Genomic DNA, 24,098 nt, shown 5'->3' with positions numbered 1-24,098 from the left:
AGAGAGAAGAGAGAGAGAGAGAGAGAGAGAGAGAGAGAGAGAGAGAGAGAGAGAGAGAGAGAGAGAGAGATTACTCTTTAGCGGCATCTGGCGGATATTATTAATATTGCGTTGTCATAATATGGTACTCTGCAAGGGATAGAAATTTTACCCCCAAGTAGTATTTTGTGTACACATGATAGCTATTTCTCGGTCACGAATAAGCATTTTGTGTGCATGTCTGGATGCCTGGATGTCATTGGATCTATTTTATGAGAATACCGATAACTCACATTAAACACATACAGGTAAAACAAGTTTTGAAAGAATGTTAACGTTGCACATTCATTCCTGTGCATGCAAGAGGAGGCGAAAGGCCCTTCTTTAAATTGCTGCTCAGTGCTCTGGAGGAGGTTCAAGAATAGCGATGGATGTCCTTGATGGATACTTTGGCCAAGTTCCGTAAACAATGTGTGCACTCAAAAAGAGTTGAGTGAAAAATAACAGTTTGGCTCATCAATGTGATGATTCCATGTCAAAACTCAGCTTAAATTGTTCCTTCAGGACTCTCCATTGAGGATACCGCGCCAATCATTTTTTTTTTTTTAACTCTTCCTCTATATTGCTCACTTTTACTTCAACACGGACGATCCTTCAGCCAAATGATTAGGCTTTTTCTTTGCGGTCACTTCTGAACTGGTTCTGCTCCGCCATCTTGCTTTTATGGTTTTCACCTTCCACTTGCGTGCTGCCCTTGTATGGCTCTTGTCATATATGTAAAATACATCATTTTTTCCCAATGTCAGTGACACATTGACTTTGGGCAGTATTTTGAGTTGGGTGTTCCCTCCACTGCATGCGCCAAATACACAGATATGCCGGCAACACCAATGACAAGTGGCTTGCTAATGAATTAAGTGGGAAATACAACTCATTCTACAACGTGCCCTTCGGAGTTTGCATTCACTTTTTCAAGTAGCCAACCGTGTCAATACCTCCTTATTGCCGTGGTAACAAACTGCTTGTCCATGGATATATTTTTCAGTGTAGGAGTGAGGTGAGCAGAGGTATGAGACTGACCATAGTGATTTCAACCAGGGTATTAAAAGTGTATGTTGAGTGTGTTTCAATTCTTTGTCCTTTGAGTATTTGGACTGAAGCATGCCAGAGACCCGTTACTGTGCAATGTTTTAAAAAGTGAACGTAGCCATTACAGAGGACACTTCAGACATTTCTGAAATGAGATGCACAAATATGGATTCATGTGATGTGAACATGCACAATGCATTTGTTCCAGCTTACTATATGAACGCCATATATTTCTGAACGTGAATGCTTTAAGTTGAATAGTCACCGCAGCATTTTTTTTTGAGGTGCCCGGTGTGCAATGACAAAAATGTCACGCATGTTCCGTTTTGCACTTATCCCGCTCCATGCACATTCTTGCACGCTTTGTCCGCGAGCGCTGACCATACGAGCCCTGCATGATGGAAACTCGTCGAAGCCTAGAACGTGTCACTTCCGGTGGAATCTTCCAGCGCTTTGCGCCTTGCGCTTTAAAAGGCTGCGTCGGTGACGCTCCCGCGACGTTGACAGGTAAACGTGCTGCTGATGCTGCTGACAGAATAACGTCACGGGAATAGGAAGGAAAATAGTAGTAAAGAAAGAGCGCGCAGTTCGGGGGCGTGTTTAATCGGCATTGATCGCCTAATTTGAGTATTTTCTCTTCTGCTTGGCGCTCACTCCAGGTAAGGTGACGTAAGATGATCAACTCGTAGTCTCACAAAATGACGCATTTAAAGTGAAATTGCACCGTCTGTGACACAGTTGCACCACTTGCAACAGAGCCTCCCTGCGTTATATCATTTATATGATTGCATTTCTGGGAATTTTGCACTAAATGTGTTGACAAGATGGTTGGTGCTGATGGTGCAGCTCTGTGACACCAGGTGCTAAATATTTGGAGAGGCGTTTGAAAAAAAAAACCCAAAAAGCAGTGTGTGTTCGGTCAGATGGAAATGAAAACTAAAGCAACAGTTTGGGTCTGGAAAAAAAAAAGTTTGAAAAGTGGAATATTTGATGCTTTTTCACATACATTGTCACGTTGTCTTTCAGCTGTTGTGATTCAGAGACAGTCATGATCCTGTTGACACCATCCTCCGGTAGGTCCATCAATCTAATCTGGATTACTGTGCACTCGTCTGGGCAAATTGAGGATTGATTTAGGTTGCAGTGAATAAATGGGATGAAGTTTTCTTAAATCATCACTGAACTAACATAGTATAGCCTTGCATGCATTTGTATGTTCCCGTCGTCTTAGCGCTCAAATGGATGTCATGCCTTCCTGTATTTTTCAATTCCTGTTGTTTTTCTGTCCTCTCATTCAGCCTTTCAGTCGATAATAGGTAACGTGGTAGTCTTATGTAACATGGGACTTGCCATCATACATTCATCAGCAATTCAGATGTCGCGAGCTGCTTGAAATTGGCTGAATCTGTGTGCGTTTGATTTCCAGCGACATAGTGTCGTCTCAACAACACCCCTCAAAAGACGAGCTGCATGTTTCTCTTTTGTGATACTCACAAGCCAGTGTGTCTGAAAGTATTTTCAGGTGTCATGCAGAATGGGACGTTTCAGTAAAGTAAAAGCATTCCTGCAGTGAAAAAGTTGTTCGTGGCTGTCTGCTCTTGTCTCATCCGCTGTTTTCTTTCAGATGAAGAATCTCTTGAACTGCCCTGCCTTTGGAATCACAGGAAGTTCAGGGTGAAACTTGCTATACTGGCTGCTACAATGCACCATTTAAATCTATATTGCAACTTTTGAAGTCATGATCTGAGCACACTGTCTTGGACGGTACTATGACATGAGAGAAAGCGGTAGAAAAATGGATCGAAAACAAATATTGATTTGTGGGGGGCAAAGACAGTTTTTTTGGCCGGCGCGAGCTAGTGTCAGCTTTCATTGTATCTCGCTGACTTTGTGTTGATGGCTGCACAGTATGTATGTCGTGTATGTAGCTGTTACTCGAATCCATATTGCAAAAATTAGCGTCACTTTAATATAAAAGAACTTGTAAATGAAACCAAAAGTAAACATTGTCTATTTCAGTGTACTGTATGTTCTCTCAGCAGTAAATTCAAACAAGGCAGGCAAGCTTTTTTTCTATTTTAAAATCGATGCTTCGGTAGAACCTTGTCAATAGACTGGGCCCATTAGCTGCTGCCACATTGTCCTAGGTCACCTCTGTTGATTGGTGCTAGCAGACAAATTGATCTCACGTCTGGTATGTGTCAATGCAGTTGTTGCAATTCATTCACACTCTCACTGTAGCCAATAGTGAATGTACGTAGTTACCCAAATGTCCATTGTTCGTGAGCAGTGCTTGTTTGCGTGTGTGTGTGCGTGTGTGCGTGTGTGTGTGTGTGTGTGTGTGTGTGTGTGTGTGTGTGTGTGTGTGTGTGTGTGAGTGTGTATATATGTGTGTGTGTATGTGTGTACTGACAGAAAAAAAGAATCATGTGAACAACAACTGAACAAATGGTTATCGCACATCCACCTCTCATTGCAGAGGTTCTGGGCTCAAACCCAGGCTCCGGCTTTCCAGTGTGGAGTTTGGATGTTCTTCCTGTGCCTGTTTGGGTTTTCTATATGAGTACTCCACATTCCACAAACGAGGCTCATTGAAGACTCTAAATTGTCCGTATATAGGTGTGAATGCTTGTTTGTCTCTATGTGCGCCCTGCCATTGGCTGGCGACCAGTTTAGGGTGTACCCTGCCTCTCGCCCAAACACAGCTGGGATGGGCTCCAGCACGCTTTGTGACCCTTTTGAGCAGCAATGCCCAAGTCCGGTCCTCGACCACATTTTAATCACGTGCACTCAATGCACATGTTTGAATGCAAGTAAATTCAAACTGGTGTGTGATATGTAGAGTGAGAGAAACCCTTGATAATGTCTGACTGCATAATGGAAACTGTCAAATACAGTACTTCAATGCATATAACAATAACACTGAAAAGCATTGTGTGTTGAATTCACTACCACTTAGATGTGCATTATAGTAGGTGGATAATCTACGTTAAAAAAAAAAAAAAAAGGATGTGGATCAATTTTATTTTGTGCAACCACATGGCAAAATAAAATTGTGTAAATTCAACATTTTTCAGTGTGGCCAACATTTTTTTTAACCAGAGATGCAGGTAAACTTATGTTTTTTTTTTTTTTTAACTGATTCTGAATCTGCCAGCGTTTCTTTTTGCTAGCATATCAGGTCTTTGGATTTATGTAATATGCAACATAGTAATGTTTAGAATTTTTCTGAATTAAGGCTTAGGTTCAACAAGAAGTGGAATTATTTTTTTGGAAACATTAGGCTGTAAATTACAATGCATGGTAAAATCCGTATTGCGCAAACTTTATTCAGTCAAACTTCAAACCCAAAAATGAAAATGTCTCAAAAACCTGATGTGCGAAAAAGAAGTAAAGACATTTTTGAAATAAGCGTGAAGATACAATTTAGTGTCTCTGATTAAAATTTGCTGTTGACCAGTGTAATAGTTAACAAATCTTAGATCGCGTGGGTGGAGGACACTAATGATGCATGCTGTAGGCTGCTAACCCCTGACTAAATGAATGCATTCTTGTTATCCGAATATGGGCGCGTATGTTGTACTGCCGGTTCCCGCCCAATAAACATGTCGTGACAAGTGATGCTTCTTTTATATTAGATAGCAGACTCCGTTTTATGCGATAGGTCGTTTCGTATCCAGTTTTTGCTTTTCACAGCTGAGATTTAACTCAGACTGGGATGAATGGTTCACGTTTCGACATACTAAGGTCAACCGGCACGTTTGTGGGATAGGTAGGGTTTTAGCTTTAGTCTGGCACATAGCTTCACCGGGATGGCTACTAACTGCCGCTGTAATATGATCGCAGGTCTCTTCCAGTGCACCAACAAGTTGTTTCTCAGCGATCAGGCCACGGGACTCCAGATCAAGGAATTTGCTCGTAGAAATGCTGCTAATGCCCTATCAGTTGCCAACATGGTCATGGGCATAGCCTCCATCCTCAGCAGTCTTGATGGGTGAGTCCATGCAGCTCTATTCATTGAAGAATATCCTTTACAGCTTTGTTGCAATAACAGTGATTTAGTTGAAATGCAGGGTTTTTGTGATATACAATAAAAAGATGAGACCAAGATACTGTACATCATTTGAAAACTTTAGCCTCTAATGTGGTTGCACAAGTGTGGATTCCCTCTTGCAAGCGTTCAAAATAAGCCAATCACATTCAGGCTCATTAAACGGGGAGTCACAGCACACTGGCCCCGATGTAAAGTGCCTCTGGTGAACCCGAAATATAATCTCAGACATCCTAGTACGTTGCTCTCTAGCAGAAGCTGGAAAGATTTCTGCTCAGACTGATGGCGGTTTCAAACTGTTCATAATTCCTTCCACATTATGGTGTCAGCTCCAGCTGACGAAACTCAGCCTCAGAGCATGAGGCTGACAACACTGCGCTTCATTATAGGCATGGTGTTGTTTTGGAGGGGATGAATATTGTTGTCTTTGTGCCAAGCACGTTGTCCCATTTCGAATTATGAGCAAATGTTCAACCTTACCTAACAAACTGAAAAGACACTAACACCCTCACAAGTCGTGTTTAAGACACTAATTAGATACGTACATATGCCCTACCGTGGTGGCAAAATAATCCAGACTGCACAAGCACAGCTCTGGGACACGTAATGGACAATCACCCAGAATGCATTGCCCCCTGATGGTGAAAGGTAAATGCCATGATGTAGTGCTATTCCTAATATAGAACGAGCCAAATATAAAAATAACAGATATGAATAGCCAGGCCCTTTCTCGGGTCAACATTTCATTTACATATCCTCATGCATTTTGCTCCCATCAAATAATTCTGATTTGTTTAGGCACCATCATGCAGCATGTTGGTTGATTCTGATTGGCTACCTGCTGGATCTGGCAGATGGAGCTGTTGCCAGGAGGCTTGGCACCTGTTCTGCTCTAGGTAAGTGGAGTGTTGTGGTCGAGAGTGCTTTGTTGGGCTTTTCAGTTTGGCAAAACACAAAGCTCCCTGCTCTAGGACACTAAGCCAGTTAATCATCCGGATTGTCTTCCAAAGTCCGTAAGGCAAACACAGCCTTGAGAAAGGATGCGGATTGCTTTTAAATAATGCAATATGTATTCAAGTTCAGGTTTGAGTAGAAAGTTGTTTGTAGGTTATAATTACTAACATTAAATGTCAAATTAAAAAAGTACCTGCATATAGTTGAACATTTTGACAGTGCTTAACTAAGCTTTCATGACATTTCCGAAAAGCACTCTACCGCAAAAAGTTAAATAGGTTTTCAAATTTTCAGGGAGTGTTCAATCATGATCAAGTTAGACTTACATCAGCAGCGCGGGCACCCGCAGCGGCTCCTCTTGTTGTCTGTTTAAGAGGGAGGGAATTTCATCTGTGCTGTATGTCGCACATACAGCACATTTGACAATAAAGTTGTACTTGATACTTGATACTTGATCAAGTATTAAGCTTGTATGGCCAGTCACTTGACAGTGTAGTGGTTCTTTCACTTGAGTTGATGTATGTGCAGGCAGCGTGGATTCACTTCCCACTCAGGGACGCTGTTGTCTGTCTTTATGCGCCTTGCGTGAAATCGACTGCGATAGACTCCATTTCCCTGCAACACTCAACACGATTATCCATCCATTATCCAAGCCGTTTATCCTCACGAGGCTGGAGCCTATCCCAGACGTTTCCGGCAGTTGGCGGGGTACATCCTGAACCGATTGTCAGCCAATCGCAGGGCACACAGAGACCAGTGTTGGTTACAGTGAATGAAAGGTGAAAATGAGAAGTTTGCTTAAAAAAAAAAAAAAAAAAAAAAGATACAGAAAACCAGATAACCCTGATATACTCAAAAACACTCATGGATGACTGACAATGCAAGTAACAATATTTAATGTTTTCATGCTCAGTCTCTTGTTGCGGTCATGGTCGTTGGGGAAGTTGCTTCGAGCTGTTGGACTCTTTTTGCTTGTTAGTAAGCAGCGTGACTCAATGGCTGTTTGTCAACATCAAGAATGAGGAGTACAGTCTTTTGTACTCGGCACGTACGACCTTCCTGGGACTGTACTTTGTGAGTCTCTTTGTATTCAGAACAGCTGTGTACTTGCAAACTTGGCCCCAGCTCTGACGTATTTCCGTAAAATGATTAAAGGGGGCGAAATAAATGACTATGAACTATGAAGTGTAAAAAACTAAATTGAACTTTGAACTTGTTCGCACAGAAAATGAGCTTTCCCAACACTGGGTGTATCATAGAAAGTGCAAAATGATGTTTCCTCTTCACAGAGTGCTTCATTTACTCAAACCTCAGAAGCGCATCAGATGAAAGATGCTTGAATTGACGGGAGAATATACGACAGGCCAGATTTGATGTTTTTGGTTTGCTCGACCCAGAATGCGTACCCGTCAATGACCGATTTAAGCCGATGGGGGAATCCAAGCAGCCAGAAAAGCATGCATCTGCGCGCCTTTTCCCACTTTCACACATGGGAGAATACAGCCCGTAAAGCTTTTGAGTTTTCATTCAGTTTTCTCATTTGAAAAGCTCAGCACTTCGGTCGTCCTCTCACAAGTCACAATAACTGCATTTTTTTTCCTCAAAAGCCCAAAATAGCTCTGAGGTGCATCATCCATTGTTGGCTGCACATGTTAGGGGGCTTTGTGTCTGTGCCGTGTTTTTCTGCATGACTTTGCAGGTGAAAGTTGTTTTGCCCTCTCATGTATTATGTCAAATGAACTTTGTGATTAGGTAGACTAATTCCACTGGATGGCCTCTCAATTGTTCATGTGATCCCATTGCTTTGGTTTCTGTGCATATCTGAAATTGCTAAAATGGTTGACCCTGCGCTTCAGAATGCCACCTCGTTCAATGCAGCCGTGGCCCGACTCACCTCTTCCTTGTCTGCTCAAAAGCACGCCCGCTTCTCCTGAGGGATCAAGAGACAAGGCAGTGGAGAATGTTGTTTGCTGAATGGCCGCTGACGCTGAAATTCCCGCATTGCGGATGACCGTGCGGCGGAACACCGTGTTCAGTAAAATACTGACAATTTTTTGATCTAACTCGTCTTGTCTCGTCCCCCTTTCTTTCTCAAGGTGCAAAGCTGGATGATTTTGCAGATTTCACAACGTTTGGGATCGCCACATCCCTGCTGCTGAGGACGCCCGACCTGTTGGATCACATCCTCTGCATGTGTTACATCCTCTCAGTTTTTGTTCGCCTCTGTTTCTTCTCGAGCGGTGAGTTTCTAAAACCGAACCTGACTTCCCAACGTGAGCAGATCAGCTGCCAGGGTTTGGATGTTTGAATTCATTCTTCCAGCGTGGTTTTCAATAAATACGAAATAGATACTGAGGGGCAAGAGATGAAGACGAGGAGGTTCTCAGAAGTGACCATGGTGGATAGCATTAGAAAGAAGCTCATCAGAGGGACAGCCAAGTTGAGGGTTTGGGTGTTGCGCCACCTGATGTATTTTAAAATTTGATCTATTTTCCATACCAATAAAGCTGTGTACCGAATGATTCACAAGTCAAGTGACTGATGTGATCGTAACCGTCATGTGCTATGTCACATTCATGTCAGAGCTTTTCCGTGTCCCATAGCTAAGGTAGGGAGGAGTCATTTTTGTCCGTAAAGTTTTGTACTTGTATGTTTTATTTTATGTCTGGTGTGCACTTTTTTTAATTGTATTTTTTTTAACGTTTCGTCAAGACAATTCATTAGGAACACGCCAACATATGGCCCACAGAGACAACCTCTAAACTTGAGTGTTTCTCATCTCGGCCTTCAGGAATCCCATTCATGTATCGTGGACTGCCCTGCATCTACTCGGCGGGCGTCCTCGCCAGTGTCTCGTTGCTGTCGGGCAACAACACGGCCATGCTGCGTGTCCTCGCTGTGGCCATGATCCTATTCATGATTAGTCAGAGTTTCTACCCTCACGACCGAGTGCTGGAGTCGCAGGCCTGGAAGAAAGTTGTCTATGCTGGAGGTAAGGCCATTCTTTTCTCATTGCTGTCTAAAAAAAATGTCTTTCGATGCAATGTGATAATTTTAATGGTATTGCAATGTGATGAGCATGTTCTGTTAGTTCAGTACAGTGAAATGGTAAGTGGAATTGTTCAATTTGTTGTTTCTGCAAAATGCTCATTAGCATTGAGCACAATTGCAGCTGGACATATGATGAGTCAACCTTAAATATAACTTCAGCTTGGACTCTCAAAATGAAAACAAGACCTACTTGGGTGTGTATAAGTTATACCTAAAGTTGGAACCAGCCCATACTCAAAAAAGGCGCCAAACAATATGGACGGAGCAGTTCCAACTGCTCATATCTTTTCACACCGTCAACGTAAGGCTTCTACTTCCATGATGTTATCTGAGAGCAGCAATGAAAATCAGAAGAAAAGAAGACATAACCCGGCAACATACTTGTCTTTCTTCTTTTTTTAATCGTCATACAATATTGTACCGTACCAATGTGGAATGTTGCGTTTGTCCTTTTTATTGAATCTTTATTTAATATTGAACTTATTGGCAGATTGGAGAACCAAGCACTGAGAGTATCCAAATCTTTTTATTGCGTCTGTCACACAGGAAATATAAAAAGTGCTGCAGTCAGAATAGGGAAGCACGTTAACACACAAATTTGTAATTTCATTACTGTACTGTATTAAATATTAAAATCCTTTTTGAAATATAAAAAGATGCACCATCTTTCACGCCTATTGGCGCCACGTCGCCTTGGCATTCATTTGACTGACAACACATTGTCTTCTCTTTACTAAATTCTATCCCCCCACTTTTCATTTCCCCTTTTTAGGAGTGGTCATGCTGTTCTGCTCATTCTTCCTCCCTCCCTGTGTGTACTACCTACTGTGGTCTATCTCCTACATTTTGTTCCCAACATCCCTTTGGAGCAGTAAAGTGTAAAAATGAGAAGGTGGCCAATTCCAGACTGCGGCTAGCTGCCATGGAGGCTCACCAGAAGCTCATTCACCACAAACAAACACTGCAGTATTTAGCATGCCCCACCCCCTTTTTTTTAAATATTGGATGTGACACCTTGCAGGGAGAATCCAGATGAGAAAGACAGATATCCTGACACGATTAACTCTGATGCTTTCTCTAAAGGTGAACAAGATAAATCTTGACCCACCCCCAGCTTAAAATTAATTGTGATCTGATTGGTCTCTGATGTGATGATCTCTACAGTCTTAATCCAATTTCCTATCAGTGTTATGCAAATGGCCGCAGAGTGCCAAATAAATTAAATGACATACACACATTGTACTCTTGTACCCAATTTGTTTTGCAGATATTGTATCTGCAATCACGTACAACATCCTAACCTCCATGGATAGAGAACCCACGCAACATTTTCTTTGTGCCAAATTTGGTGTTCTCTCTATTTTGTTTTTTACAGTATTCTAATGATGGGAGAATGAAGCTTCAAATTTGCTTCATGAACCAGGTGTATTTTCTTTTTTACTTCTCTTGATGGCACTCTGTGTTCAACATCGAGCTAAAAGCACACCGCCTGGTCATTACTTTAAATGGTCTTTTCTTTAACCTCTTCATTTAAACCAAAAATGCCACCTGGAGGAGTCAACATACAACAATTGGTCCATGAAACAAATTTGAAGCTTTATTTTCCATCATTACAGTTTCAACAATCAAGATGGTTTGCTTAAAGTGGGCGTTTGACATTTTCGTTAAAAAACATAACAAAAATAAAAAACAAAAAAACTTTGTCACATTTGCCAAAACTGGATTACCAGACAACAGTTAACGATCAATGATCGTCTCTGGCCCTATCTTGTGCCTATTATGTGACGAGTAAGAAAACACCATACCTGAGGAAAAACAACCAACCGAGAGAAGACTGGACTTACAAGGTGTCCATCATTTGATGTGCACTCAGAGCAGGCACACGATGCGGCCGACAGTTGACCTGTCTCCTTGTAAGCACCTGATTATTTTTTTGGGACTGCCAAGTCATAATGACAGTTTAATAAATATGATTTTTTTTTCTTTTTTTGAAAACTGCCTCCTCGACATTAACTATTTCCGACAGCAAATGTTTGATCACACTTGGGAACATTCTTTGTTATTCTAGCATCAGTTTTTTAAGTGTCACTGGAAGTGAATTGTTCTCTTTTCTCCCATGCAATTAGTGATTTAGGGACAGTTTTTAGATTTTGTTTTTTATAGCCTGTTTTAGGAAGGTTCTGAGTTGAAAATCCACACAGGATTGTCCGAATGTCATACTCTAACTGCAAGTGAACAGTATAAAGAGAGAGTGAAGTGGTCAGAAGCTTGATGCAAATAACAGTAACAGGCAATCTTGACTTCATTCCGTGGTGATCATCTTTAAGCATAAAGATTTGCAAGTTCAACCGACACATTCCTTCTGTGAAAGTCTTATAGTGTTGAATCTTCTGTAAGCCATGGTTCTCTTGAAGCTCTTTGAAAATTTATATATATATCCTCCTGGGACCTGGCGTCCACATGTGTGGACATGACGTTTTGGGTTGTCAAGACTACAATGTTAAATTTTGGACTACAAGGGCCTGGCGTCCACTTACGAGGACGTTACATCATGTAAAAAGATAATTCTTTGTTTTTACACTCATCAGGTCCCAATTAGCCTAAATATCAAAGAGAAAATAAAAATAAAATAAAAATGCATGCCTTGCAAGAGTTCAGGTCTTAGGAGGATATATATATATGTACCGTATATATAAGAGGTTTGTGTGACTTGAGTTAATCACATTGTCTTGTTGACCTGCTTTGTAGTTTAAAAAATAGCAAAAAAGTGACTGTTTAATGGAATTTATTCAATAGACTGTTCATAGACAAACAGTATTTAGCTTTACGTGTTGTCAAGTAATATTTGAAGAAAGAAATATCGATGTGGCACTCTGACACAATCATTTCGACAATTTCTTTTGCTGACGGTTGCTGCATTGTTTAAAATGTAGACAGATTAGACAACTTGCAATACATGTAATCACAATTCACGAAGATTTTGTGTGATTTATCAGCGAGAACTTTTTAATTACTCTATTTTGGAAATTATTAATAGCTGAAGCTTTTCTTATACTGTTGAATAACAAATGATTAATAAAAAATAAATATCTATACAAATACAAAACTTGACTCTTGTGATTAATCTCCAGAATCTTCTCTTGAAGTAAGTACTAGATGTTGGTTTGACTTCACCAAGGATTGGTTGCCAATCAATCGCAGGGCACATATGGCAGCAAATGGGGTTATGGATTTGGAGAGGAAATTTCGAGTACCTAGTGAGTAGCGGTTAGCAAGAACGCAATTTTTTTTCATCATTATTTTTGGCCGTCGGATTTGTTCTGCTCTTCTGTGACACATCATCGACGATGAAATTTGGGGACCCACACTCACAATCTGGTGGCACTTTCTTTTTAAGCTTGAATGCATACTGTGTTGAGTTCTATGTTTTTTTTGTTTTGACGTAATGTTGTAGAGCAAGCGATGAAAATAAAAAGCTCATCATGTTTTGTTTTGTTTTGTTTATTTTGTCTTTTTAAGAGTCTTTTTTTGGACTTGCTGACTGTACGTGGCTCACTGGCAGCTGGCGGCCACAGACGCTTCCAAAGTTTGGATGAAGCGATGGACATCACTGAAGGAGTTGTAGAGTGGCACCGGGGCGATGCGCAGCACACTCGGGTGACGCATGTCACACTTTTTTTTTTTGGGGGGGGGGGGGGGGGGGGGGGGGGGGTAGAAGGAAACACAATGTCACACAGGTTCCCATCTTTCCCCAATGAAATAGATGGAAAGGCCACTAACGTGTTACAGAGATAAAGATAAATAATTATAGAATTAAATCGAATGTAAAGAATTAAAGAGTTTGTGCATCATGATTGATTAATGGAGGCTCCTTCTGGTATGCACTACTTGGCCACCGTACAGAAGTATAACAGTCATGCCGGGAAAGGAAAAACAGTCATTCACACGCCACTGTAAACGGCTCAGTATTTTGCGATCATTTCGTCATTTTTCATACAAGATAAAGAACATACACCGGTGTTGGTCTGTCTACAGGTGTTGCTACACCATTTGTGTTCAAATCCATCAGTTTCTTAAAGTAAAATAATGCTGCCCACCATATAGATGCTATTTGTTAGCCCGTCTGAGATGATTTCTACACAACACTCATACCTCAAATGTCAAAGCGAGTAATAAAACTGAAGTATTGTTGTGTACTCTGCTGCTATGCGCTGCTGTTCCATGTGTGCCAAAGTAGCAGCTGTTCGAAAATTCAAAATTACCATAACATACGCCAACATTTCTTATTATATGTTAGCGTTAAGCTAGCAGCCTTTTGTTACAGTAGATGAAATGAGAAATGAGAAGGTTTGGTTGCACATTTGGGTGTTTAAATGTACCATGTTTCATTCTCTTCTGAACAGGCGCTAAGGAATACTTTAAACAGCGTGTTTTCATAAGCTTGAATGTGTCATATAAAATGTATTAAATAAAATACTATACTGTACTTTACTACACACTAAATGAATGCATTATACAAAGAAGTTTTGTTCGATGGGCTGTCTTTATTTCTGACTTTCGCCTCTTGCAGGTGTGCCTGGGAACACATCTCACGCAATAAACGGAGGTCGACTGTACTGTGTAATACGATGGTGATTCGAGGCTACTTACAACCACACCCCTCCTCTCCAGCTGATGGAAGATTCTTTGGATGGGCACAGAGAAGCAGAGTGACAGCTGGCAGCCTCTCTGCTGCGGGTCAGATGGCGTGATGATGCGCACCTGAGGTTTGCCGGCTTGGGCGGGATCCTCATTATAGTAGTGGCCAATTAGATACTCTAAGTAGCCCGTTAGCAACAGGGACTTCCTGCGTAGTAGCTGCATGCTGGTCATGTTAAAAACCTGCAAGACAAACAATACTGTCACCGTTTCAATTTCAAGTGATGAGTACTGTAATTTGAAGACAAAAACATTATTTTTTAATCCTACACACACAATGGACAGCAGTACCTCCAAACTGGCCTGCAGGGCGCACACAAGGAGAACGGGCTGGTTGGACAGTCTGAAGCCTTTCACTCCGGGTTGCAGCTCCAACTCTGCATCATGTAAAATGTATAAATATGTGAAAATGATCATGGAAATACGTGAAACGTATGATGTACAAACGTGAAAAGTACAACATGTGACAAAGTTGGCCTCATGTAGGACTCCCGTAACTTGTGTTGTGACCTAGGGCCTATCCTGCAGCAGGACACAGAGGCAGGCGCTTCTGCATGCAATGGCACGGAACCTGGAGTTACTGAGCTTTTTACAAAATTGCGGCGTACCAGAAGATGTCCTCAGACGCATGGAGCAAGAACATGTAAGGGTATTTTCACATTGCCCATTAATGACAAGTTTTTAGGTGATAAGTTCCTGGTGTGGCAGCAATACACTTCCATAAACTGCCACCACAAGATTGCAGTGGTAAAGAAGAAATGAGAAATGTGTGTTTACCATTGCTCATCTGGAAACGAGTTTTTAAGTCATGACCCCACCACCCCGTCAGCCTGCAAGGACAGTATGACACAGAGAGTCATAATGCTACTAAGTACGATTGGGTTTTCACCGCATGGTTCAAGTGACACAATTCGAATATGCACCGTGGAAGTGTAAGGACGGGGGAAGAAAAAAACATTAAGCATCACATAAGCATCAGAAATCAGCCAAAGTGAGTCCAGCGTAAATGCAGAGATCAGAGGTACCCTGTCATCGATTCTTTCATTTAGCATCGCCTGCTTATCTTTTTTTCCAAGTCCAACCCTCATATCTTGAAATACAGTATCTATTAAGTTGATGTAATGGTAAGACAAAGATGTTACAACAATGGACTTTTTACATACTTACATCATTCTTATCATCCGGATTATTTTGCACACTTGATGAAAGGCAACACATTCATTCTGGATGTGTGCGACTTGGCATGTGCATGGAAGTTGGCCTGTTATCGCCATCCAGCCTTAGCTCAAGGACAATACATTTCTTTGGCAATAGTCTCAACCTCTTTTATAATGAAGGTTAAATGTAATTTTCGTGAGGTTTTAGGTTCACTTTGTGAGTTTGGATGATAGAAGAGAATTAGTCAGGTGTTTGGGTTTATTGTGTTCTCCCTTACTGCTTTCAAGAAAAATACCTTTGGTGTTTGTTTTTTTTTTGTTAGTTGCCTGACCAGCAATCCCATATAAAAATGTGTCGATGGGAAAAGAGAACAGTGCACTTACGCAGCTTTGATGGTGTACTGATGTTTCTCATGGATGAACGCCCCAGCGATCCCACCGCAACCTGAGTTTAAATACTGGACAAACATGGACATCAATTTACAAAGTTGGTCATCATACGTGGCCGGTGTCAATGTAGCGTATGCGGTGACCTTGTAAGAGCACCAACAAGCAAAGTCCACACCCCACTCGTGCAGCTTCAGCTCAACGTTTCCTGCTGCGTGGGCCAGGTCGAAGCCCACCAAGCAGCCCTGGCCAAACAATGTTGTCGTTATCTTCGGTCCATACAAGTGAATTGGACTGTTATTGTTTTACGTTCTTCTCACCTTGTTCTGGGCAGCCTTGGTGATGGCGGCCATGTTGAACAGCTGACCAGTGTAGTACTGAACTCCACTGAGCATGACTAACGCCACAGAGGCGCCCTCTTTCTCGATCACGTCCAGGATGTCCTCTGTTCGTAGAGTCTCCTCCCCCTGGAAACCAAGATTTAGTTAGCGCCATTTTACATGACTTCTGATTGAAAATTCTATTTGTTCTGAAAAATACCAACGATAACAATGAAACGCGGGGCCAATTGAGATCATTTCATTATGTTTGCAAATGATAGGTTGGGCTCTGTCTTCTCGGCAATAAGATTTACCGGTCTGGGCTTCAGCAGCAACATGCTCTGCTCAGGGTCAAATCCTCGTAGTCGGATCTGAGATTCGGCAGCGTACTGACAAGAGACAGCATCGTAGCATGATGTCAATCTTGCCAAGCAGTCATATGAATGACTCGGACTATTAAAGTCACTCACATGGTCCGAAGGGAAGGCTTTGTCTTCCAGAAGTATCTTGTGCCGCGCAGCAGTGGGTTGGTAGAAGGAAAGCTACCAAAGCAAAGTCAGATGTGTGAAGCAAGTTCTCATGTCTTACATCAGTGAATTTGTCTGCTTTTGCACCATCAGCAGGTGTAGGTTGACCGTCAACCCGTTCATCAACGCAACCTCTTCTGGAAGCGCTCCTGAGAAAAACACACACACACACACACACACACACACACACACACACACAGCACAAAGGCAATTTAAAGGCCATTTTACTGGAAGTCTGAGTAAGTCCAGGTCCAAAGACTAACTTTTTTTTTATTATACTGGTTGCATTTGAATAAACACAACTCAAATATGTGGGAATCTGGAAGGTTACATTTAGCTGCCACAGCTGCCCGTATTGTACTCACTGCATGACAAAAACAAGCAAAAAATGAGCCCGCTGATACTTTACCATTGGAAACCATATGGTGGCAAACCCAATTCAATTGTATTGCTTATTGTATTGTGTTACCGACAACTCTTGCCATGAGCACCTCCAGGTTGTTCTCAGCCCAGGCCCAAGGCCGTGACCCCTGCATATGGCCGTGCACGCCCCTGACAAACACACACTCCATCAAACAAAGTTTGTTTTTCACCATTGTGGCAGAAATGACTTGCTGTACATTTTGGCCCACTTGTCCAGCTCTTCCTCCAAGTACTTCTTGACCATTTTGGGCTGCAGGCCCAGCGAGTTGCCAACCAGGTAGATGCTGTCTTTGGCGCCATCTACCAGCGACAGATCCGCTGTGGGTCATACCAACAACGTCACGTTTCCACGCTGCAACATGTTGCAAGTTGACACACTCCGACATGTGTTACGATTTGTTTCTCTCCTAGGGGTGTCAAAACGTTTTTCTTCCAAGAGCCACATACAAAAAAATGGAAGGAAACCAGGGCAACTTTGAAATTCTTTAACTTGAACTGAATAAATCGGATGAAAGCAAACCATCATGCAGGGGTTTTCCTCCGACATGACAGCTTCCTGCTAAAGGTATTCATGAAAATAGTTTAGGATTTGGGGGTGGCCCGCTGCCCCGCATCACACTAGAATAGTTTTGCCCCTACTGTGAGCAGCAACCAAATCGCAGCCCCAAAGTCGAATCAAAAGTAAACTGACAATTTTTAAGCAGTTTACTTGAGTATCGGTCACGTGATACATTCGCCAATCAGATTTTGACCATTTTTGCTTGTGAAACGAAGTACCTGTATGCCATTTCTGTTACAAAGAGAAATGTCCTTACAATATAAAGTCGTAGATATTTGCACACTACAGCGCAGAAAAGCTCCAAATAAAATCAAATTAAGATCAATTGTTCTTATTTGCAATAGTAATACAGTAGTTGTCGGGGGTGTCACACTGACGGGGGATATGTGTGACATCTTGGGCCATCTTATTGATCTGACCTCCTTCTATCATATCAACCCTCGCAGATACTGAGGTCATCTGGCACTGGCCTTTAACGTCTTCTCAGGGTGAGGACCAGAACACATGGTGAGGCTGCATTCAGCCATTTTGGTCCCCAGCTATGGAATAGCCTGGCAGAGGACATCAGGTCCGCAGACACTGCTGATGTTTTTAAGAGGAGGCTGAAGGCACATCTTTTTAGCTTACCTTTTGAATAACATCTTTGAATTCTTTTGCATCAAGTTCTTTATTTTATTTGGGTTTTTTTTTTTTGTAAGCTCTGGTGTTTCCTCATGGTGGGGGGCTCCACACTGGGAGGTGTGGCAGCTGTCATTCTTGTCAGCGTGAATGAACTCCCCTTGGGTGCTCTTTTTCTCATGTGGTTTCTCTGTGTCTTGCCATGTCTCTTAGTTCATCGGGGGAAGTGTGTGTTTTGTGTGTTAGTGTGCATGTGTGTGTGCGCGTGCGAGCCCAGGCATGCTTGTGGGGAATATGTTGAGGGGAGTGGGAGGGTTCTCTTTTTATGATGTATTTTTGATGCTTTGATTGTTTCGCACTATGAGTTGCATTTCTATACTGTATATGAAAAGTGCTATATTAAATAAAGTTTGAGTGATTGATCTTTCAACACTTAACACTTTTCACAATACAAACACTTTTTGCGTTCAGTAGCGTGGCAGGCCATGTTGGGCTGTAGTTTGGACACCACCGTTTTACATTGTCCACACAATTGCTGTCTTGTATTGCTTGTCTTTCAACGTGTTTTTTTTTCTCATATTGTTGTTTTTTCTTTCACAATACAAAGAAAGGGAAAAAGTTATGAAATATAAGGGGAAAAAAAGCATTGTCCACTCACAGGTAGGCAAATCTGCTATTTTTGGCATGAAAAAGTTCTCTCTTAGGTGTCTTAATTCGTCATGGTCGTCCAAGAAGGCGGCCACCCGTTCAGAAGTCGTCGGGCAGCCCAGCGAAGCGGCCACCTTCTCCACAGTTTCTCTCACAGTCAAGCCAGAGAGCTGCTCCATTGCTGCTTCTCGGTCAGCCTGCGCACTCGCACACACTTTAACATGAATACACAGCATAATGATTGAGTGCTGGGCCTCTCTCACATTCGCGTCCATTTCAAAGTGGCTTCATTCCGTTTTGAATTCTGCAGCAAATCCAGCTTTGTTTAACGTCTTCCTCTCCAACGGCACTCGGTATAAGCTTAATGTCGCTAAATGGGGAAAACTGAGAAGAGCTCTTGCATTTTTTTTCTTTTTCATCAGTCTTAAAGAGCTGAGGTCATTGTGATATCTTTCATGAGGACAGAGTAAAAGGGGCTTTGTCTTTTTTATATTTGGAGCTGTGGATGAAGTATTTAGCAAACAATAATACGCTCTTTAAGATCAGTTCACATATTGCGCTGTCTGTCTTCCTTAGCAAGAGGAACAGCTAGGTGATGGAGTTCTTATTTGGCCATATTGGGTAGAGAGTTTCAGTCAGAAAAAAAGACTAACCCTTTGTTCGTTTTTTTTCCTTAGCCAAAAAGTCATTATTGTCAAATGTGAGAAGATTTGAATCTGTCATGTAAAATTGTTTGTCTCTGTTTTGAACCAACGATTTAACTGATGTTGGGATTGCTTTCTTATCACTTTGTTATCTTATCTGGAACAGAAGTTTACATGAGATAGCCTGCAGTTCCCTCGGTCATCAACTAACTTTATTTTTCAGTTTCAGCCTAAAGACGGACACCATCCCAAAAGAGCCGTACGCAGAAGCAAAGGTGGGTAAAGTAGCTAAATATTGTACTCCAATAAGAATTCTGTTACTGACTAGAAGTAGAAAATAGTGAGCTACAGTGAAAAACTACTTAAGGTCTTTTTTTTAAAACCTAAAACAACAAATAAAATGGTCCGAATTATAATAAATATAAATACTGTATAATAAATAAATAAAACATTCTTCGTTAACACATGTGAAACAGCACACCGGGCTTTGCTTCGGTCTCTCACTGTTGTCGAGACTGTAAATAAAGCACCGGAAGGCTCTCCAGCGTGCGATTGAAACTGAGTCGGACATTTACACCTGCAGAGTCATCGGGAGAGCACCCAACTTCCGCAGGGACAATGCACCTTGTCTTCACACTGCTTCCCTTAAGGAAGCACTTCAGGAGTGTGAAATGCAAGGACCACAAGACTGACAGTTTTTTCCACTAGGTGATCAGAATCCTGAATCGCAATTGCACATCAACTCTGAAAGTGCTGCCCACAGACCTCACACACATGCTGACAGTTGAAATATAAACACACACATTGTAATTTATGCCCCAAATAAGGTTTACATTTTTCTCATTATGATGTCCCTTTTTATTCTTTCTCTCTCTCTCTCTCTCTCTCTCTCTCTCTCTCTCTCTCTCTCTCTCTCTCTCTCTCTCTCTCTCTGTCCCTATGTTTTATATTCTTGTGATTGTAAAGGGAGGCATTCAAGTAAGAATTTCAGTGCATGCTGTATTTTACATGCACATGAAAATAACTATCTTTCAATCTCGGGGCACACTGGTAGGAAATCAGTTTGTGTGAGGTTCAGAACTTTCTTGGCAATCCACAAGGTTTTGCCTTTTCATCTTATTTGCTGATCTTGGGTGAAACCTGTCACCACATAACAAATGACATTCTCGATAACCACATGGAGCTTCAAACAACAAAGCGCGTGAGCGAAAAGTGGTTAAGATTGCACACTATCCGTGTTTTTATGTTATGTTTTCTATTTATTATTTACTTTTTGTTAACTGTTTTGTAAAGCGCTTTGTTACAGCTGCAGCTGTTGTGAAAGCGCCATATACTGTAAATCATTTATTGTATTGTATTGTATTGGAACTATATGGGCTGCAGTTATGGTTACTAATTCTAATGTTGATAATGAAATGTCGACTCCCAACGCCAAGCCCTCAGGGAATGTGAAGACTAGAGTACAGTACAGTACAGTACAATACAGGAAATTAAGTGAACCGCAACCGATGGGTTGTGAAATTGGACTTGCATATACCACATATCGGGTACAGCACTTTCCACAACCCACATTTTGTTACGATAAAGAACAGAGACAGATAAACTGTTAAGTAAAAGAGTACTGAATAAAATACACGGGACAATTGGCGACCATAAAGTTGTACAGTAACTCACAGTTGATTTGCAGATGTTCCTCTTCTGCCGGCAGCCAATCGTCTGATCCAGAGGTGCTCTTTCACCCCTGAATCTTTCCTTCCAGTTAATAATTGTTATGACCTCCAACTCAAACGTGATTCATTGAGTGCACGACTTGTCAGTCAAAGTCTTCATGTAACTTGGATGTTTAGACGTCTATTTCAGTGATCCGGCGAGAGCTCATCATGTGCACAGCAGGAAACAATCATTATTGTCTCAATTGGTCCTCAAATTTTAGAAAACTATTTTTTATTTACTACGCACAATGTGTCTTTATTCATTGGGCAGAACAATTTAATGTTCTTCTACTCAACGCCAGCGGGTACATTTGGCATCTGATGCCATGCCAGTCATAATACCTTTGTGGTCGACAAAACATTCTCACACTAAGAACCTTTGTGAGTAAATTAAGACAAGATCCCTTTTATTTCGTGTATCGGTCAGATCTAAAAAAAAAAAAAAAAAAGGTTGGTGACAACTGATAAACCAGCTCGCGCAGTCATTGGAAGGACTGTACTATATAGAACAGGGGTGTCAAACTCATTTCACATGGTGGGCCACATACGGCCTCGGTAGATGTCAAGTGGGCCGGACCATTAAAATGATACAATACTTTGCTATAAATAACCAAAACAATATGTCTTTCCTTTGTTTTGGTATAAAGAAGCACAAGAACATTAGGAAAATGTTGAAATTTAATGAACATATCTTTTACAAAACATTTCATGAAGCACCCTACATTTCCTTCGACAAATGTGCAATTTACTTTTATCATTCACATATATGCATTGCAACTGATCCCACTGATTGTACAAACTTTAACAAGTAATTGGTATTGAAAAATATAGTAATGCACTTTAAGATTAAACAAGATTCATAAAGAAAGCAAGTTTTAAAGCATTTACACGTGCATATAAAATCTAAATGTAATCCCTGCCTACACCTTACAAACTAAGGAGAGTGCTATTAAATGTGTAAATGTGAGAGTGCTATTGATAGCGTCTGCTGTCATGGGTCTGTCTCAGTGACAGACTGAGGCTGCTGTTGTCTTCTTCTCTGATCAAAACAGTGTCCCCTTGCGGATACTCAATGAATTGCACCTGATTAAAAATATTAATTCTGTGTCTTTAATGCATTTTTTTCACTTTTACATTATCCTGCGGGCCTGATTGAACCTACTTGCGGGCCGGTTCCGGCCCGCGGGCCGTATGTTTGACACCCCTGCTTTACATAATCCTCTCGCGGGCCGGATTAAACTCCTTTGCGGGCCGGATCCGGCCCGCGGGTCGTATGTTTGACACCCCTGGTATAGAAGGAAGGAGGGGCTGGATTTCAAACCTGATGTGACCTCTCGGCCGTGTCAGCAACTCTCTCAAAGATCCACGCGATGGCAGCAACACCTCTCTAATACTGATATCCATATGCTCAGTAATAAGAGTTGAGGTACTGTGGAAGTCACGCTAATAAGTACCCGTAGTTCTAATTCACCTCATTTACTGAAGCAAAAGTGTGCTGTCCTCATGACACGTGACTATGTTCACATAGACACCCAGTGAACCAGGAAAGAAAACTCCGTAAACGAGGCTTACTTTTCTTGCTTTTATGAAGTCTCTTGGGCATCAAAATGCAAAACGGTATACCTGGGATAATGTGTTTGTGTGAGTGGTTAAAAGTCGAAAGTCTTCCATGGATCGGGTGCACTCACCGAGTCTATGAGCTATTCTGAAGCAACTGCAACGACAGCTTGTTTGACAGATCAGAAACACGTCAAAGATCCACTATTAGCAACAGATGAGCTTACACTACAAAAAAGGCGAAATCATCCACGAATAACTGACCTCTCCCTCTCACATTTTTATCCCAAAGTTCTCACAGTTTGTACGATGAAATAGACTAGAAGAAATAACCTTATTTATGATCAAATCTGAATTTATTTACAACGTTTCAATCAACACATCAAACTGGGAAAATATGAATGTCCCTTACCCAGAAGACATGACAAAAAGTACAGGCTGAAATGTACTAAAATACCAAAATTTACTGGCAATTATAAAGAATCGTTTTGAAAACTTCTTACAATTAAAAACCTGCACAGATAATAGTCCCCCTCTTAACCTTTATCAACAAACAGTTCTCGTAAATAACTTTCTTGACATATTATGTTGCTGTCGTCGTTCATGCTCCCTTAGTTGTACCTCACAGCTGCTCCCTTTTTTCTCCGCTCTAGACATTTGGAAAATCTACTTTAGTACAGTAACAAAGTCGGCCTACCTCCTTAGAGGTCGAAGTAGTACAGGCGTAGTTTCTGCTATGAATTGCAAACGACTGAAACGTATTTCGAAACAGGACCAGGTGTCACCCAGCCGTGAAAAAACGTATCGTGAGAAAGTCTCACGTTCGCAGTGTGACTGAGAACATGAGTGAACATATGCTTCGCTTCTCAGCTCTGTGATTTGTTTTCTTTCTTCTTTTCTGCGCAGCACCTGATGTTTAGCTCCGTAACAGTATGGGAAGTAACCAAGTAAACAGATGGGTTGAGCCAGAAATTCTTCAATTTGGAGCCATTGGCATGGAAACAGTGAAATGTCACGCCAATCTTTCAAGCAAGTCGTAAACTATCCAGTTAGACACATTGCGATTAAAGTTCGTGCTTTTACTAAATGAAATATTTTGAGCATCGCGGGAACAATAACACGTCTGTTCTCTTCATTGCACCCATCATCCATCTTTTTTCTTCGTTGAAGGAGCTGCTAATGAGTGTTTAAGTTGACGGGGTTCCACCACGGCCACTCTCCTAGTTGCCTCCTCCCCTCTCCCTCGCTCCTTGCACATTTTGCGCACGATCAAAGCACCGCAGTCTCCGAAGAAAATTCAGGCTCGAGATCGCAGCCCGTCACGCTTTTTGCAACTTTTGCGCCAGACCTTGGATGGCACCGTGCGACTGAAGGCCGCCTGTTGTGTGTTTTTCTCACGCAGCCATGAAGAGTCCAGGGCACATTTTGATCTCTGACTTGTTCATGCTTATTCTTGCGGCACACTCTTTTGCGCAAAACGGTGAGTGGATCTTGGTGTGTTTTTAGCGAGCCTGAAAGTCAATCGATGTTTTTTTGAAAAATAAAAAGTAGCTAAATATCGTAATCAAATTGTTAAATTGTCAACACAGACTATGCTTTTATAGTCTCTGTTCACAGCCATGTTGTTAGTGGAAGCAGAGCACGTCAGCGAGCAGATCACTCTGAAATTTTTTTCGATTAAACAGGTCATAAATATTTAATTTCAAACGATATATATATATATA

The 24,098-nt window shown here is 41.6% G+C and overlaps 3 protein-coding genes and 1 long non-coding RNA gene across 11 annotated transcripts in view; 3 read left to right on the top strand and 1 right to left on the bottom strand.

Moving 5' to 3' along the window:
- Window positions 1-1,509: 1,509 nt before the first annotated feature.
- On the top strand, window positions 1,510-10,796 carry tmem269 (transmembrane protein 269). 5 transcript variants are annotated; one of them, XM_019877266.1, is made up of 8 exons: window positions 1,545-1,575; window positions 2,095-2,141; window positions 2,693-2,742; window positions 4,915-5,062; window positions 5,918-6,015; window positions 8,170-8,313; window positions 8,865-9,065; window positions 9,897-10,796. In XM_019877266.1, the coding sequence occupies exons 4-8, from the start codon at window positions 5,022-5,024 to the stop codon at window positions 10,004-10,006; spliced, it is 594 nt and encodes a 197-aa protein (XP_019732825.1). In that variant the 5' UTR covers window positions 1,545-1,575; window positions 2,095-2,141; window positions 2,693-2,742; window positions 4,915-5,021; the 3' UTR covers window positions 10,007-10,796. The 5 variants fall into 5 exon arrangements, with proteins under 5 accessions (XP_019732823.1, XP_019732825.1, XP_019732824.1 ...); XM_019877265.1 differs by lacking the exon at window positions 1,545-1,575 and adding an exon at window positions 1,582-1,727; XM_019877264.1 differs by lacking the exon at window positions 2,693-2,742 and having other exon boundaries at window positions 1,510-1,575.
- Window positions 10,797-12,611: 1,815 nt separating this feature from the next.
- On the bottom strand, window positions 12,612-22,578 carry kynu (kynureninase). 4 transcript variants are annotated; one of them, XM_019877261.1, is made up of 15 exons: window positions 22,506-22,572; window positions 20,780-21,026; window positions 18,472-18,675; window positions 16,834-16,954; window positions 16,683-16,765; window positions 16,301-16,362; window positions 16,157-16,228; window positions 16,001-16,075; window positions 15,687-15,833; window positions 15,513-15,611; window positions 15,364-15,437; window positions 14,600-14,652; window positions 14,114-14,199; window positions 13,775-14,005; window positions 12,612-12,796 (listed from the first exon to the last, which is right to left on the bottom strand). In XM_019877261.1, the coding sequence occupies exons 3-15, from the start codon at window positions 18,638-18,640 to the stop codon at window positions 12,677-12,679; spliced, it is 1,392 nt and encodes a 463-aa protein (XP_019732820.1). In that variant the 5' UTR covers window positions 18,641-18,675; window positions 20,780-21,026; window positions 22,506-22,572; the 3' UTR covers window positions 12,612-12,676. The 4 variants fall into 4 exon arrangements, with proteins under 4 accessions (XP_019732820.1, XP_019732817.1, XP_019732819.1 ...); XM_019877258.1 differs by having other exon boundaries at window positions 18,472-18,658; XM_019877260.1 differs by lacking the exon at window positions 20,780-21,026 and having other exon boundaries at window positions 18,472-18,658; window positions 22,506-22,578.
- LOC109520201 (uncharacterized) lies at window positions 18,559-20,356 on the top strand. Its single transcript, XR_002169127.1, has 3 exons — window positions 18,559-18,652; window positions 19,329-19,380; window positions 19,689-20,356. It is a non-coding gene; the product is annotated as an uncharacterized LOC109520201 (long non-coding RNA).
- Window positions 22,579-23,237: 659 nt separating the features above from the next.
- LOC109520197 (von Willebrand factor D and EGF domain-containing protein) overlaps window positions 23,238-24,098 on the top strand; it is a 21,713-nt gene continuing 20,852 nt past the window's right edge. The window contains exon 1 of the mRNA XM_019877256.1: window positions 23,238-23,854. Coding sequence (XP_019732815.1) covers window positions 23,779-23,854 — 76 coding nt within the window. The 5' untranslated portion in view covers window positions 23,238-23,778. The remainder of the gene's footprint in view (window positions 23,855-24,098) is intronic.

This window comes from Hippocampus comes, unplaced genomic scaffold (genome assembly GCF_001891065.2).
Source record: "Hippocampus comes isolate QL1 unplaced genomic scaffold, H_comes_QL1_v1.1 scaffold167, whole genome shotgun sequence".
Taxonomy (NCBI): domain Eukaryota; kingdom Metazoa; phylum Chordata; class Actinopteri; order Syngnathiformes; family Syngnathidae; genus Hippocampus; species Hippocampus comes.
Note: the sequence above shows the minus strand (reverse complement) of the source record. Positions and strands in the feature narration are given on the sequence as shown.

Excerpts from the sequence above, each read along its gene's own strand:
- tmem269 (XM_019877262.1), top strand. The coding sequence starts at position 4,881 with ATGGCTACTAACTGCCGCTGTAATATGATCGCAGGTCTCTTCCAGTGC. Across the intron at positions 8,314-8,864 it reads CCTCTGTTTCTTCTCGAGCG|GAATCCCATTCATGTATCGT; the intron begins GTGAGTTTCTAA and ends CTCGGCCTTCAG. Across the intron at positions 9,066-9,896 it reads GAAAGTTGTCTATGCTGGAG|GAGTGGTCATGCTGTTCTGC; the intron begins GTAAGGCCATTC and ends TCCCCTTTTTAG.
- kynu (XM_019877260.1), bottom strand. The coding sequence starts at position 18,640 with ATGGAGCAGCTCTCTGGCTTGACTGTGAGAGAAACTGTGGAGAAGGTG. Across the intron at positions 16,955-18,471 it reads AATAGCAGATTTGCCTACCT|CGGATCTGTCGCTGGTAGAT; the intron begins GTGAGTGGACAA and ends TATGACCCACAG. Across the intron at positions 12,797-13,774 it reads TGGAGAGGAGGGGTGTGGTT|TGTGACATGCGTCACCCGAG; the intron begins GTAAGTAGCCTC and ends AAAAAAAAAAAG.